At 51.1% G+C, this 17,050-nt stretch overlaps 1 protein-coding gene across 3 annotated transcripts in view; it reads right to left on the reverse strand.

Annotated features, from left to right (window-relative positions):
• The window catches only part of mTor (serine/threonine-protein kinase Tor), a 461,269-nt gene that overhangs the window by 76,275 nt on the left and 367,944 nt on the right, over positions 1-17,050 (reverse strand). For all 3 annotated transcript variants that reach the window (XM_075684170.1, XM_075684168.1, XM_075684169.1), the window contains 2 exons: positions 4,542-4,724; positions 2,983-3,117 (listed from right to left, as the gene is read on the reverse strand). In XM_075684170.1, coding sequence (XP_075540285.1) covers positions 2,983-3,117; positions 4,542-4,724 — 318 coding nt within the window. The remainder of the gene's footprint in view (positions 1-2,982; positions 3,118-4,541; positions 4,725-17,050) is intronic.

The following is a 17,050-nucleotide window of genomic DNA, read 5'->3' on the forward strand; positions in this document are numbered from 1 at the left end:
GTCATAGCGTGCAATCAGTTTGAATAAACAACTTTGGTAAAACTTGATGCACTGCGATGCAAGGAATTGTCGCACAGCCTGCTCCACCTCAGCATTGTTTTGGTAAATCGAGAGTACGGATTTCAATGTAGGGAACTGGTGAAAGTCTGACGGGGCAAGATAGGGGGCTTTAGGCCGGGTGATCCAGTCTCTCCCATCCAAAGCGCTGAATCTAATCTTGTGCGAGTCTTACAGTGTGTGGTTTTGCGTTGTCGTCCAAGAGCACAAAACCTTCACTCAAGAGGCCTGGTCTCTTTCATCGAATGGCAGACCTGAGTTTGGTGAGGGTGACACAGTAGCGTGCCACATTGATGGTCCCTTCATGGAGGAAATCAAAGAGAATCACACCTCTTGCATCCCAGAACACCGTTGCCATAACGTTTCCTGCAGAGGGTGACACTTTGAATGTTTTTCCTGACTGGTGAACTGGCATGCTTCCATGTCATTGAGGCAGCCTTGGTTTCTGCGATAATGTGGTGCACCCATGTCTGATCACCTGTGATGATTCTGAACAGAAATTCATTTCCCTCTTGCACGTACTGCATCAAGTGATCAAGGCTGATCCACATTCTTGCACTCTTGTGATCCAGGGTCAGGTTTCTTGGCACCCATCTTGCAGACACTTTTCGGTAACCCAACACATCATGGAGCATGTGATGGGCCTGCGAATGACCAATACGTAGTGTGGATGCCATGTCTGACATCGTTATGCGCCTGTCTGCTAACACCATGTCCTGTACTCTAGTAATGTTGTTTTTATTCGTGGATGTGGAGGGACGCCCACTTTGACCTTCATCCTCCCCAGTCTGCCTTCCTTCAATAAACATGCAACACCAGCAACCAACCATTTGATGAGACATGACGTCTTCCCCACAAACGATCTGCAGGCGTTCATCGATGACAGACGCACTAGTCCCACGTTCCCATTCATACCGGATCACAGCACGCACTTCCATTGGCGACCATGTTGCCAGCACACGTCTTTCTGCCATTGTGATTTGTATTCGAATAACCTCGGGCACACCGGTCTGCTGCTACTCTCTTCTTCGCCACTCTGCGCATGCGTCATTCCTCCTCCACTGGCATCCGTTCCTTCATTGAACCAGCAATGGGCATGGATTCTTATGGCTATTGTTTGTCTCACCTGGTGTACCATCTTCTCTTTAACAAAAAAATGACGAAACTTACTTTCCGATCGTCTCTCGTAATTATGCTGCCATTGTCGTGCCAATGTCGTCATGCCATCGTGGTTGTGCCATAATCATCACTCCAGCTCGAACCTGCTGTCGTCGTCACACCTGCATCGACATGCCATTGTCGTCATAAACTGGCAAGCTTCATCCTCATACAGTCGTCATTACGCATTCGTTGTCATACTACTGTCATGATGCCGTCGACGTCGTTCCATTTTCATCATTCTAACCTCAACATTTGACTCTTGTTATGCTGTTTTCATCAGGCCATTGTTGTCAAAGAGTTGTCATCACAGCATTGTCACCATGTTGTTGTCATCCCGCTGTCGTCTTACCATTGTCATCACTTCAGTAAGGTCATGCCGTTGTCATCATAGTGCCTTACTCAATTGATCGACGTCATTCGTCCTTTGTCATTCTAGCATAATCATGCTGCAACCATCGTCCTTTCGTCTTCGTCAGACAGTGTACTTGAAACATTTGTTGTCATACCCTTGTCTTGATGCCGCAGCAGTTGTTAAATTGTCACCATTCCAGCTTAGTCATCTGATTCTCATGATGGTTATCATCCACACCCCGTCATCGTCAGCTCATTGTCCTGTCTTCATCATAATACTACCATTATACCATGGTCATTTTGTTGTCATCCTGCTGTTGTCATTGTACCGCCTTTGTCATTCCACTAATGTCATTCCTTCTTCGTCATTCCATCATTGTCATTGTTTGGTGTCATACAGTCGACGCCCTATCGACATGCTCATGGAAGACCATGGCGGTATATTAGAGTATACCGCATATAGCCAAAGCAACGGAAGCCTCAGAAGGACCACTACAAATAGGCCAATATAACGTAAAATTATTCCTATCTGCTTTTATTCTAAACTGGCAATTAGCTCATCCTGATAGGTCAAAATGGCTCGTGCTCTGCCCTAATAGGCGTGGCGCCCTCCCCCCCCCCCCATATGGGCAGAGCCCGAGCCATTTTGACCTACCACAGAGGGCTAATGCCCCATTTGGAATAAAAACAGAGTGGAATAGTTTTATGCTATACCGGCCATGTATGGTATATTGTTACATTGCTCGACTTCTAATCACATTCTAATCCACCGACAATCATCATGAGATGTGTTCAGCTGTAAATTTTTTTGTATTATTTCCAAAACAATCCAAAAATTTATTTTCCTAGCATTTATATAACACTCTCGGATTTCTGCATACAGAATGCTACCATGTGTTGAAAAAATTCCCAAAATTTGTCAGTGGTAACCGATTCTGTAGAGATCCAAAAACAAACAAAATGGTTCTTCCAGTTATTCTAGTACAGACAGATCATCAGTAGCTTTGAAGATCAAAACTACAGTTTTATGATGCTGATGCGACCAGCCAGGAGTCAATCTAAAGACGACATAACCATTTGGTGGCCAAATAGAATTTTATCAATTTTACATCACAGGAAAAAATGACTTGGGATGTTCAACATGAAATTGAACTAATGCTCTCCCTTTTTCAAGCTGTGCATTTTGACCAATATGCCATAGCCATTTTGCATTAATGAAGAGAGACAATATTTGTGCTGAGCACTGACAAGTGACCATGGTATCTAGTCGGGCCCATCTCGTGTACCATACCACGGCGACCGGCCATGCACTAACAGAGAGTTGGTCCTCACAATGTTCCTCCTACTGAGAGCCTACTGCATCTGTAATGAAAGAAAAACATCCTGGCATTGATGTGCAAAGCTCAGGCTGACCTGAGGCAATTGCTTGGAGATGCGACGGAACACGTGGTAGTAGAGGTCCCAAGCCTGAGTCAGGTCTTTGACATTCAAAGAACGTTGGTACTTCTTGCACCATTCCAGAGCCTCTGCCAAGTCTCTACCATAGGCCTGCACAGGTTCAATGTCATAATGTCAATGTCACTCAGTATTCCAAAGGCTGCGATGCCACACAGACAGTCAAACTTCACTCTAACAAAATGGGTTATAACAAAGCAATGGACATAATGAAATAATTATAATTCCTCTTCAAGATTACTTATAAACCTGTGCATTTAAGATCTCGTTCATTGAATCTATTCATAGGAAAGCAATACTTTCCTGTGAATAGATACAATGAAGCTCTTTTAGTTCATAACAAAGATTTACTGATCATTTCGCACTGATTAGGGAAACATTTGGCAATGCCTAAAGCTGGTAGTTATTCTACTGACACAGCAGTCTAAGCTCTTGCAAGCTGTCAGCTACACGGTAATGTGCTAAATGGCATGCATTGCCATGCCGGTAGAGATTGCCATGTTCTATCGATGCTGCCTCCTGCATTCTGTGCATACATCTTAGCAACATTTTTGGCTAAATTCAGGAACAAAAAAATTTTATGCATGCTATAGCAAAAAAAAAAAAAAAATGCTTCCAATGCTTGCCACTAATGGTCAGAAAGGAAGCTACATAAATGCCGAGAAAAGATGAGATGGCAATGACTGTAAGTACTGCCATCAAAAATGAGTGGCACGTCTTATAGAAGAAGCAAACTTCTTCCAGGCAGTCGCTGTGAACAATTTTCAGGACACTTTGTCCATGGCACTTAACCTTTAGGTGCCATGCCCAAGCATACTCGTCCAGGGCTTATCCACACCACTGGCAATGCCTGAGTAAGCCACCTCACAATTTTCACACAGACCTTGCCTTTCCCAAGACAATTAGCAAACAAGACACTCTTGCATATTGGTAGTGCCATCTGCACAGCAGTTGCTTAAACTCAATTTGTATGACAGGTTTTGTTCTTATGTGACAAATGGTGCGACAAAGCTTATCTTTTGGTGTTGCTCCCATCATGTTTTTTGACATTGCAAACTGGCTCGAAAACGCCGCGAATTTTTTGGATGATGAATAAATTCCCAGAAAGTTCTTATGAGCTCTGATTCAGAAAACTTCAATTTTGATTACGAGGTAGGTGTCAAATGACAATGATCACAACGAAGAGATCATGTTGCCCACGCAACACTAATTATGCAAATTAAAGTTATTAATTATCATAAGTCTCAATTTTTGTTTGAGCTTTCACATTTAGAAACTTTATGAAATTTTAGCAAGATATGACCAATAAATAGCCTTTGAATTTAGAGTATTCTAATGTGCTATCTAGACAGAAATAGAATTTGTTGCACTTTTGAAAAACCTCTGGCATGCAGCAGGTGGAAATGCCGAACACACTTGGAAGACATGCCACACACGGGAAATATACAGCAAAATTATGCCAAAGCTGTGATAGGCTGTGCAGGCTGGAGCCTTAGGAGAATGACATGTGAGCAGACCTGGTGGAAGGAGGTCTCTCGAAGTGTCTGCGGCCCCCGCTCCATCATTGCATGTAGGGGCTCCAAGGTGGCGAACATGCCCTTGACGTTGCGCTCACCAAAGTAGAGCCGTGAGGCCTCTTCAAGGCCTTCGTGCCACAGCTCATGCCACAGAATGGCCACCCGTATCAGCTCTTCACTCACCTGCACAGTAAACAAGACATGCCCTGCAGTTGACGCTGCTATTTTGCCTACTGCACACTATAAACTAACGAGTTGTGCAAGACTCTGTAAGGTAAAGGAAATTTCGCAAAGGGAAAGTTGTTATCCACCTGAAAGTAACATTATGCTACAAAAACAACCTCTACATGTTCCTCAGTAAGAGACTCCCGAGCCGAAGAATGAGTTGTTCAGGTCCATGAATTGAATTTGGCCCCAATATCTTACCAGAGGGGTTGCTCTAGCAAATGAGCTAACCAGGACACTGTCAGATGATTGGGCAAAAGTGAATTAATCGACAACTCAGAGCGAAACAACTGCACAAAATGTAAGAAAAACAGAATACAGCAAAACCTGGCTGAATAAAATATGGTATTGCAGTCCCCAAAGCTTTCAGTTGCATGAGTAGATGAAAGGGTCTAAGTTTCAATGTTTGTTTGTTTGTTTCAATGGCAATGGTAGTAATTGCAGGAAAGCCTACACAAATGCCTAAGTAGTCATGTAGGTTAAAAAAAAAAAAAAACACGATTTGTGACTGTATGGTGAGTAATACAACAAACAAAATTGATTGCCCAGGATTGGCTACAATGCCGTGAATATTCAATGACATGACAAGTTATCCTTTTATCCATGAATGTTGCCTACCGGCAACATACCAGAAAAGCATTTTTTTTTTCTCGCAAAGTTTTGGGATGTGCAGTAAAACCTTGTTATAACGAAACAGGATATAATGAACTAGTGGATATAACAAAGCAATTGTAATTTCCCTTGAAATTTCAATAGATGACCATGTATTGAAATCCTCGTTTTAATGTAGTTAATATTCCCTCGCAATGGTCATAACGAACCTTTTTTTCCACAACGAGCATTTACTGAGAATTTTGGTACCTCTCAGGCCAATGTCTTATAGCGCACGACGAATGCATCTCCTGTGCGTGCCTGCCGGCCTCCCCATTCCCGTGGAACTAATGGACCCGCCCGCTCTTCTGCTGTGTGCCTGGGGCAGTGCCGACTGCAATTTTGTTGTTGTTTGTCGTTGCCTGCATGTGCATCAAGGATATCAGCGTTTCTATCGGTTTGTTCATGCGAGTTCCTGCTGCCAAAAATGAGATGGACAATGGCAATGGCAAACGGATGCCTAAAACAATATCAATGAAGCAGAAGGCGCCTATGCTGAAAGCCGTCGAGTCCGGCAAGGAGAAAAAAGTGGCCAAAGATTTCGGCTTAGCATTGAGCACGGTGTCGACGATTTTGAGTAGCAAAGAAACTGTCACCGGTGCTGTCGCACGTGGTGCAAAAGGCGACAGAGAAAAGCTGTGAGCCCCCGCCTTTGAAGCTGTAGAGAAGGCGGCCTTCAAATGGTTTTTGGATGCAAGAGCAAGTGACACTCCTATGAATGGGGTGCTCTTGCAGCGGAAAGAAAGGGACTTCGCATGTATCATGGAGTACAACCATCTTGTGGCAAGTGTCGACTGGCTGCAGTGTTCCAAGGAGCGCCACGACATCGTCGGCAGGACCGTCAGCGGAGAAGCACAGCCTGTTGAACGCGAAGCTGCAGTGGCGTGGGTGGAGACAAACGTTGGGCAGTATCTTGTAGAAAAATAGAGCCTCATTCACATTGCAGATATCTTTGTTTTCATACTTTTCAAGTAGAGCTTGGAGCCGATGTTGGTGCTATATGTCTACAGCGTCATGGTTCACGGCTGCGCTTTTGCTAACGATCGACTTCGAGGTGATGCTGTGTTGTTTCTTGAACTGCTCAAGCCAGCCATTGCTGCGATTGAAATGCCCATTTGGAGGGTGAGAGCTTCGGCTTTTGCAGCAAGTGCAGGTCCATGTATGGGGACATTTCCACTCCTGGCGTTCTTCAGCCACTGTAGAAGTGCACCTTCCACTTCGGGCTATTTCGAATTGGGATTCCTCTTTCTCTTTGCCAAGAAACTCTTTTCAAAGCCATCCAGCACAGCTTCCTTGTTTTTCAATACAGTTCATGAAGTAGACGGCGGTATGCCAAATTCCTTCGCGATGTCAGTTTTCTGCCGGCTGCCTTTTCCACTTCTTTTATCAGCAGAACTTTCTGCTCCAAAGTCGGACACTTTTGCCTGGAGACTGATGGAGCCATTTACCATTGTAGATCACAATAACAGACGTGAGACATGCCTAACGAAGCACTCCGAATAACACACAATCACATGGCCTGCTACACGGATTCAAACACACGCGCCGTTAGCCCCAAAGTGACTGAACAAGGCAGGCGACACAGAAGGCAGAAGTTTCAAAATTTCATCAGGGCAACTCGCTTTCCTCGTCAGTGCGCGCTGGTGATGGCGACTGTTGTGTACCGATTCTGGCTGCTGAGTTCAGCGGATGACGTATCTTCGTCAGTCAACCCTGGTGTTGTAGAGTGCCCCCTTCCAGACCCAAGAGTATATATATTCCAGTTGTTATCAAGTTCCCCTGCTCTGTGTTAGTTTTGTGAGGGCAATAAAAGGTTATTGCTGATACGCCTTGTAGCGATGGTGCCGCGATATGACCCACGCAGCAACATAACACTGGCGACGAGGGTGGGACTGAATGAGACTGCCGCAATGGGAAGCTAGCTCCATCCAGTACTTACTCGTTCACAATGACGGCCACCACAACAGAGGGGCTCGAGCCTTTCGATATCACTCAACTTGAAGAGTGGGAGGACTATGCAGAATGTTTCCAGTTCTTCCTTGAGGTGCAGGACGTTACGGACGCCAGAGAGAAGAGATCGACATTGTGGGGGTTCCACTCTGCGTGCGGCTAGGGCTGAAGGCGAGCTCCGGATCTAGCCCCACGCAGTCGCTTCGTGGTAACCCCCAACCCGTAGCGCGGGAATCGCGGCTACGCTGGGTTCGGACGAATATGGCAACCAGCGGTGTCAACGGTAACAACGTTTATTGCTATTAGCAATAATGAACACTCGCAGAGGGACGTCCTCTCCGTAATAGTAGTAAGTAGGCTTGCCTCGTTGTCTGGGTGGGTCAGACAAACGAGGTCACTCACGGGATGCGGCAGATGCTTTCGTCCAGGCGGTTCAGGTGTCGGCGTCCCAAGAGAGAGGGTCTACCCCGGTGGCGCGCTTTTATGCCTTCTTACCTTTTTGCGAGGGGAGGTCCTCCTCGCCCGCCGGATACGTTTCCCTTTCCCGTGAGCCGCGTGGTGGGAGAGGGGTACGCGCGTCACAAGAGCGACGGAGAAAGGGAGGGCGCGTAGTGCCTCTCTCCCATGTCTACGCTGGCCCGACCCGTCGGCCACGTGTGAACGGGACGACGCGGGTACGCGGGAGGAAATGGTGGCGAGTGCTCCCCACATCCTCCTCCCCTTAAGAAGCCCCCCGTACGTTGATGCTGGCACCTAGGTACGCCCGAAGGGTTCGGGCACCTGTTTGCTAAAGTTCCCGCCAAGGTTGGCGATCAAGGCAGCATTGCACACGCCGGCTTTGAGCGTCGGGCTTGCGTTGCTGTAGCCCTCAGGTGACAGATACTTGATGCCGACTCGAAGGTGCCCAGTCAGCGGCACTGCTCGGGCTTGCGAGGCGGATCGTAGTCCCGGCTTGAAGGCGACTCTCCATGCCGCGCCCCAGGTGTCGGCTGCACAAGCCGGGCGGTCGCTTGCTGGGCGCCGGGTAGTGGTTCATGCGGCTGCAAGGCCAGCGTAGCGCTGCCGGTGCGTCAGTTGTACCCGCGAGTACTGCAGGCAGTTTGCACGGCTGTGTCTTGTTTCCTGCTTCAGAAAATTGGATTAGTCGACTGCACAGAACGAAATCGTGATAAGCAGCATGACTGGCCGGATCCGGGAACACCGTCAACGCCCATTACGAAGGGAATGGTCGTCCGCATCATCAACGACTCACAGCACACCGCACTGGCCCTCGCAAGTCTTTGGTCAATGCACACCGCATGCAAACACGTTGAATCGTTCACGCCACATTCCCATCGTAGTCTGTGTGGTTGCTTGAAGACTGGAATGACGGCTCGTCGTCAATACTATGCGCTCTGCTGTCGCTAGACGTTCGCTTCCCGGCAGGAACTAACAAGGTGCCAGCACGGCCCGGACTTACGAATGGTCCTCGCAGTCATCGAGCTATGCAAATATAGCCGTCGGATCACTTCCGCCTGCTACGCAAGTTGTAGCGCGGCTGTGGGCTCGCCGTTCGATTCTGGCTGCTCTCACTCACCGACCGCGGTTGAGGGAGGGTCTGATCTTCATCCCACTGCTCATCACGCGGCACGTAGCGTTTCAGGTCGCATACGTGTATTGGCCCGCCGATCGGCTTCCCTTTCATGTTCTCGAGCCGGTAAACAAGTGAGGAAACCTTCTCTCGCACTTGATACGGCCCGGTCCACTTCGGCGCCAGCGAGGCAGTGAACTGTTTGCTAGAATCGCTGAGAACGTGCTGGCGTCGAAGCACCAGATCACCCACTTCGTAGTGGACGTTCCGATGCGAGCGGTCGTATTGCGCCTTCTGTTGCGCCCTAGCAGTGCGAAGATTACGGCGTGCTTTGTGTAAAGCTTCCATCATCTTGTCATGTAGGTGCGTCGCGTATTCAGCTCGTGCTGCCGGCGCGACCGACATTCCGCTGCGATCCGCGAGAACTCCATCCATTGGATTCGGCAGCTCTCTCCCCAGGTTGAGAGAAGAAGGCGCATACCCAGTCGAGCGGTTCACTGTCGATCGCAATGCAAACCCAATCTCTGGAAGGTAGGTATCCCAGTCCTTATGTCTTTCAGAGAACGCGACAAGCATCTGCTTAATGTTGCGATTGGCCTGTTCAGTGGGGTTCGACTGAGCATGGTAAGTTGTCGTTTTCTTGTGCTTAATGCCAAGTGCAGCGCACGAGTCGACGAAAACCTTCGCAGTGAAGTAGGACGCATTGTCCGTTATCAACTGCTCCGGATAGCCAAATCTGGTGAAAACCTCGATCAACTTATCCATGATCACTCATGCCGTCAGTTTTCGCAAGGGGCAAAGTTCGACCCATTTACTGAAGTGATCTGTGACTATAAGCAAGAATTTGTTCCTGCTCGGTGTGGTGGGGTACGGTCCCATGACGACACACGCCGCGATTTGCCAGGCAGTCTGGCTGTCGATAGGCTGCATGAGGCCGGGCGGTCGTCCACCTCGGGGCTTCACGCTTTGGCACACATGACATGAGCGGGCGTAGCGCATCACGTCCCGTTTCATGCCTGGCCAGGTAGCGAGGCGACACAACTTAACGTAAGTCTTGGGGCCGCTCGCGTGCCCAGCGATACACGAGTCGTGAAAGTAGTGTAGCAGTGCTCCTCGCAACGCGCGCGGTATCACCACCTTAAACGCCTCACATGTGTCGTCCTCGGTGGGAATATACCTCAGCAGGAGGCCGTCGGAATTCAGCAGATAAGAATCCAGCGCACTCACAGCATTGCCAACTGATCCCGAGCGCTTAGCACCGACAGCAATACCAGCTGCCTCCATGTGTGCGGCGGCCGCGCCACCCTGCTCCCGGAGCTCGTCGAGCACTTTTCGACAAAACGGGTCCTTCTGCTGAGCTGCGAACAGCTCCTCTCTGCTGAAGATGACTCCTGCGGAACCGACAACATCTACATGGTTCACGCTCTCGCCCAGGATTGACGGTTGTTCCGCGTCCCTTACTCGGGCCTCTCCATCGCCTCGGACTGGCGCTCGCGAAAGTGCGTCAGCTGCGGCATTGCTTATTCCTTTGCGGTAGCGCACGGTGAAGTCGTAACGCTGCAGCAGCAGTGCCCAATGCGCCAGGTGGCCACTCGGCTCGCTCAAGCGCCTCAACCAAGTGAGAGCCATGTGGTCAGTCTCAATCTTGAATGCCACTCCATCGACATAATAGTCGAACTTTCGCAGAGCGAAAACTATCGCGAGGCACTCCTTCTCTGTCACCGAGTAGTTCCGTTCTGCCGGCGTCAACGAACGACTCGCGAACGCAACCGGCCGGAGAGTGCCTCCGTGCTCCTGAAGCAAAATTGCACCTAAGCCTAGGTCGCTCACGTCTGTTTGAATCACAAACTCCCTATTCAAATCGGGCAGCTGCAATTCGGCCGTGTCAGCGAGCACCTTCGTGAGGCCACGCAGTGCCGCCTTCTGCTCTTGACCCCAAGTCCACCGTTCGTCTTTCCTCAAGAGCTTCATCAAAGGCGCGTGCACTGCCACGCAGTCTGGAATGAATTGGCGATAAAAGTTCACCAATCCCAGAAAGCGCCTTAGTTCGCCGATATCTTTCGGCGACGGGTACCTCAGTATAGCCTCGAGCTTATCCTTACTCGGCAGGATGCGGCCGTTGTCCAGCGTGAATCCCAACAGCGCTATTCTGCTCGCAGCTATCTGAGCTTTGTTCGGGTTCAGCGTGATACCCGTGGATCTCAGCCTGTCTAGGACGTCTCTCAAGTGGCGCAAGTGCTCCTCGAATGTTTTCGAATAAACCACTATGTCGTCCAGATATGCGAGGGCATGTTGCCACTTCGCGTCTCCTAGCACTCGGTCCATCAACCTTTGATAAGTAGCGGGAGCTCCGACCAAACCAAAAGACATTCTTTTAAATTGAAAGAGCCCCCGGTGACAAGTGAAAGCCGTTTTCTCTTTGTCACGCTCGTCCATTTCGACCTGAAAGTATCCACGACTAGCATCGAGCGTTGTAAAGTACTTCGCCCCGCCCAGGTTAGACACTAAAGAGGAAATGGAGGGTAGAGGGTACGCATCCTTCTTCGTAACCTCATTCAGCCTGCGGTAGTCTACACAAAGGCGATAGGTATCGTCCTTCTTCGGGACTAGAACTACCGGGAAGCCCCATGGGCTGTTTGACCTTTCCACCACGCCTGTGTCAATGAGTTCGTCTAAGGCGCTATCAAGTGCTTTCCGCTTAGTCAAGCTAATCGGCCGAGGATTACATTTCCATGGCGCAGCGTCACCCGTGTATATCCTGTGCCTGACTAGCGTAGTGCGGCCCGGACGGTCAGTGAAAATCGCGTCGTATTCGTACAACAGCGACGACAGTCGTGCCCGTTCTCTCTCCGGCATATTGACCTCTGACAAAAGCGGGTGCATTACTCCTCGCGGAACAGTGGCGCACTGTTGTGCCACCGTGTCTCTCTCCTCGCCTGCACCGATTACGGTTCGCTCGCTTGGCTGTGGCCGGGTGTGGCCCACTCGCGCTGCGCCCGGAGACTGTCGTGTCTCCGCTGCCACGGGCGCTTTTGCGATAAGCTTTAAAGCACCCGTTCCATTCTCTCGGTAACCTCCGTTGCCGATGTCTATTACAATGCCCGACTTGACGAGAAAGTCTCGACCCAAAATAACAGGCACTGATAAACCCGGGAGATGTACGAGGCGTTGTCGCCTGACGCGTTTCTCCCAACGGATCACTAACCTAGCTGTACCGCTGGATTGTGCTGTGCCAGAAGCAAGTCGGAAGGTGGTGCCATTATCTCTCAAGCGGATGTTGTTCTTGCGGAGATGATGCAACACCTCGTCACCAAATAATGAAGCGCTTGCTCCGGTATCCAAAAATGCAGCGAATTTCTTTCGGGCTATCGTTAGCTCGATGAACGGCGCCTGCGAGTCCGCAACACCTCCTACGCGACAAGCCGAAGGCGCAAGTAATTCGATACCACCGGCTATGTTCGACATCGCCGCACGGGACCCAAGGTTGATCACCGGCGGCCTCACCCGTTTCCCGAGCCACGCGCTCGGCCTCGGCCCGGCGTGCAGCCGCAGTCACGGGCGATGTGCCCTGGTCGGCCGCATTGGTAGCAGCGGCCGCTGAAGCCTCGGTGGCCTGGGCGGCCGTCGCTCCACTCCGGCCCGCCGTAGCTTCCTCGAACTGCGTTCGGCATGTGCCGCTCCTCCAGTCTCGCATCGGCCTCTCGTTCCTGTCGCGGGGCGCTGAGTGCGGCATTAGTCGGTGCTGTTCTCAGCGCGTAGGCGTACAGGTCCAAAGCGTGGTCTGATAACTCCCAACTACGCTGGACCTGCTGCTCCGCGAACGATGCCGACGCGTCGACTCTAGACGAGTGGAAAGTGATCGCGCCGCCGTTCCACGCGCAGCGATGCTTGAGTGACAGCGCCGCGGGTGGAGGTGGGCGGTATGCTCGCGCCGCGAGAATGTCTCCCTGGATGCGCTTTGCCTCGGCGGCGAGTTCGTCTAGGTCTCTAAACCTACGCCCTCTGAAATAGGCCGCGAAAGTGGGGTGCACCTGCCGTGTGACGCGCTTAACTTTCTCTTCATCGGTGGCGAGAGGGTTCGTGAGACGATAAAGTTCGTCCATCGCTCGAACATATTCCAGCAGGGACTCGTCCGGATGCTGGGTATGAAGCTCCAGCTCTCTCCTCAAACGCCACTCGTAATTGGCCGGAAGAAATTCTTCGCGGAAGTTCGCGCGGAACTCTTCTACTGTGCGGCATCGGTGTCCGGTCAGTCGGAACCATCGAGCCGCCTGGTCGGTCAGTGAAACCGGGATCATGCGCGCGACTAGTTCGGCGTCTGAAAACCCGGTTGCCTGCTGGTAATACAGTAGACGGTCGAGGTACTCACTCGCACTCGTGCGATCGTGGTACCCACTGTAGGTAGGCTTGTCTACCTTAATCCGTGGTCGCTCGCTCTGCGACGAGGCCTGCATTGTGCCTTGCAGGGTGCCGGCTAAGCTCTGCATGATTTGCGACGCATTTTGCAGCATTGCCTCGCTAGACGGCAAACTCTCGCCCAAAGGGCCGGATGCCTCCGCCGTCGGGGTTGAGTTATTTAGTGGCATGTGTGCCTCTGTGTCCGCGTCGCGATGCGGCGAGGGGCCCGACGTGGTACGCCTCGTATTGGGGTTAACCTCTGCCCACGTGGCATTTGCACCAGCCTGACTGTTCCGCGTGAAACACTCAAAACCAAAGCTGCTGATTTGTTCAGCAGCTGCCGCTGCGTTAGCAATAGGCTGCTGACTTTGCGTCGCTACATTTGACAACATGAACAAATCTGAGAGGTCAGACAAGCCAGCCGCCATTGTTCGCTGAAACGTGGGTAGTCCTAGCGCCAACACACACCAGAAGACTCGCCGTGTTGCCGAATTCGATCCACGTTGGTAGCGCCAAATGTGGGGGTTCCACTCTGCGTGCGGCTAGGGCTGAAGGCGAGCTCCGGATCTAGCCCCACGCAGTCGCTTCATGGTACTCCCAACCCGTAGCACGGGAATCACAGCTACGCCGGGTTCGGACGAATAAGGCAACCAGCGGTGTCAACGGTAACAACGTTTATTGCTATTAGCAATAATGAACGCTCGCAGAGGGACGTCCTCTCAGTAATAGTAGTAAATAGGCTTGCCTGGTTGTCTGGGTGGGTCAGACAAAGGAGGTCACTCACGGGATGCGGCAGATGCTTTCGTCCAGGCGGTTCAGGTGTTGGCGTCCCAAGAGAGAGGGTCTACCCCAGTGCCGCGCTTTTATGCCTTTTTACCTTTTTGCGAGGGGAGGTCCTCCTCGCCCGCCGGATACGTTTCCCTTTCCCCTGAGCCGCGTGGGGGAGAGGGGTACGCGCGTCACAAGAGCGACAGAGAAAGGGAGGGCGCGTAGTGCCTCTCCCTTGTGTACGCCGGCCCGACCCGTCGACCACGTGTGAACGGGACGACGCGGGTACGCGGGAGGAAATGGAGGCGGGTGCTCCCCACAACATTCTTCAGCCGCTGCGGTCCTGCCACTTTTCAATTAGCCAGGGCACTCGTGGCGCCGGCCCCGCTGAAGGATACACCGTTCGAAACAATCCTTGCCATTCTGCGCGGCCACCTAGTGCCAAAACCACCGGAGCTTGCCAGATGATATGAATACCATCGCCGCAACGAGGCACCAAGTGAGTCTTCCGCCACCTACCTCGCTGTAACTTCACACTGCAACAGCACAGCACTGCAACTTCAACGACCTCGACACCGTGCTACGGGATCAATTCGTGTTCAGACTGCAGAACGACACGGTGAAGCGGTGACTACTGGCGAAAGAAGAGGTGTCTTTCACCAGTGCTGTCGAGGAGGCAGTCGCCGCTGAGGCTATTGCCCGGGAAGCCAGCCTAGGCTCGTTTCAAACCAACAACACGCCGCATGTTGAGCCCATGCATCAAGGGACGACGAATGGCTATGATGGCAGGCAAGACACTGCCGAAGATGTTCTTTGGTTACGTGTGAGACCCACTCAGCAACGAGACACCGAGAGATTGGTGGGCGGCCCCTGCACCATCTGTGGAGGCCCGCACGAATGCTGCCTGTGTCGGTTCTGTGGTGCCCAGTGCAGGGAATGTGGAAAAACCGGGCACATTGCTAAGGTCTGCCGGTCCCGGAGGCAGCTTAGCCCATGTCGAAATGCCAAAGACTAAGCCCGGATGCAACAATTCAAGACCACTCCTCGCACAAACATTTCATACTGCGATGACTTGGCAGTTACTGCTATCGACGAAGTGTCTAAACCCGCCAAGAGGAAGTTACATGTGAGTGTAAAAATCGAAGGCACACAGTGCCAGATGGAGGTGGATTCGGGATCAACTTTTTCCATTATCTCCAACGTCACAGCCAGACGCATTTTTCCAAAGGGCATGTTCAAAACCTACAGCCACTTTACGTTATCATGAGGGACTATCAAGTCAATGGTATCGCTGTACGTGGAGTTGGTACCGTCCGAGTGCAGTTCAAAGATTTTGATGGCCCATTGCGCCTGGTCATTGTCAAGGGCGAGCGCCCAAGTGTTCTCGGGCTGGATTGGCTTCTGGAACTCGGTATCGATATCACGGGAGTGCAACGCATCAATCAGCAACCATCCTCACTTGATAACATATTCCAGGACTTTGCCTCTGTGCTCGACGGGACGCTGGGCTGCTACAAGGGCCCACCCGTGCAGTTTGCACTTAACCCTGAGGTTGTGCCTATCCGCCTGAAAGCAAGAAGGGTTCCTTTCGCACTGCAACCAAAAATCGACGTCGAACTGGACAAATTGATACAAGGAATCCTAGAGCCGGTTGACCATGCTGATTGGGAAACCCTTATTGTTACGCCACTGAAGGCAAATGGGGATGTCCGCATCAGTGCAGACTACAATTGCACCATCAACAAAGCCTTGCAGCAGCATTCGTATCCGGTACCAGCTGTCAACCAGCTGCTGACATCTCTCTCTGGTGGAACTGCCTTTGCAAAGCTAGACTTAGCACAGGCCTACCAACAGCTCCCAGTGACTGCTGAATCTGTAGAGATGCAGACCATTGTGACGCATCGGGTGCTTTCCGCGTTCGACGATTGCAATTTGGTGTCAGCGTGGCACCTGGCATCTTCCAGAGTTTAATGGAGAAACTATTCCGCGGACTACCAGGCGTCATTCCACATTTTGATGATGTCCTCATTTCAGGTGCATCACACCAGGAATTACTTAGTCGCTTTCGAGAGTTCCTTCAGCGGTTCCAAGATGCAGGGCTTAACGTCAAGAAGGAGAAATGGCAGCTAGGAGTGACTCAAGTGGAATTTTTAGATTTCTGAGTCGATGCTGAGGGAATCTACCCCACACTGGCCAAGATGCAAGCCATCCTTAATGCACCATAATCGTTGAACAGAGCCGAGCTGCAGGCCGTCCTGGGTCTTCTCAATTTCTATCATGCATTCCTTCCACACAAGGCCACTGTCGCTGAACCCTTGCACTGTTTGTTCGACAAGAAGGTCCCCTGGCTGTGGGGAAACCTACAACAAACTGTGTTCGACAATGTCCAGAAGCTACTGGCGTCCAACCAGGTGCTGACACACTTCGACGAGAAGAAGGTAATCCTTGCCTGCAATGTGTCCCCGTATGGAATAGGAGCGGTGTCGAGTCACAGAATTCCGGATGACATGGAAGCACCAATCGCTTTTTATTCAAGAACCTTATTCTCTACAGAGCTGGAATTACACCCAGATTGATAAGGAGGCACTCACTGCGGTTGCCAGAGTAAAGAAGTTCCATGACTACGTATTCGGCCGCCCATTTCAGATCCATACAGACCACAAGCCGCTCCTGGGGCTCTTCACATCAGACCGGCAAACGCCACAAATGCTTTCACCGGGAGTGTTGTGTTGGTCCATTTTTCTGAATGGATACCAGCATACTCTCCACCACCGACCAGAAAAACAGTTAGGCCACGCAGATGGCCTCAGCAGACTGCCTCAAGCGGACCAGTGCCAGGATGACCCTTCGTCAGCAGAGGTCATCATGCTTCTGGACGTACTTCCAGAATCTCCAGTCCATGCAGACCATGTGGCTAAGTACTCTGCCAAGGATGTTATCCTCTCCC

Source organism: Dermacentor variabilis, chromosome 3 (genome assembly GCF_050947875.1).
Source record: "Dermacentor variabilis isolate Ectoservices chromosome 3, ASM5094787v1, whole genome shotgun sequence".
Classification (NCBI taxonomy): domain Eukaryota; kingdom Metazoa; phylum Arthropoda; class Arachnida; order Ixodida; family Ixodidae; genus Dermacentor; species Dermacentor variabilis.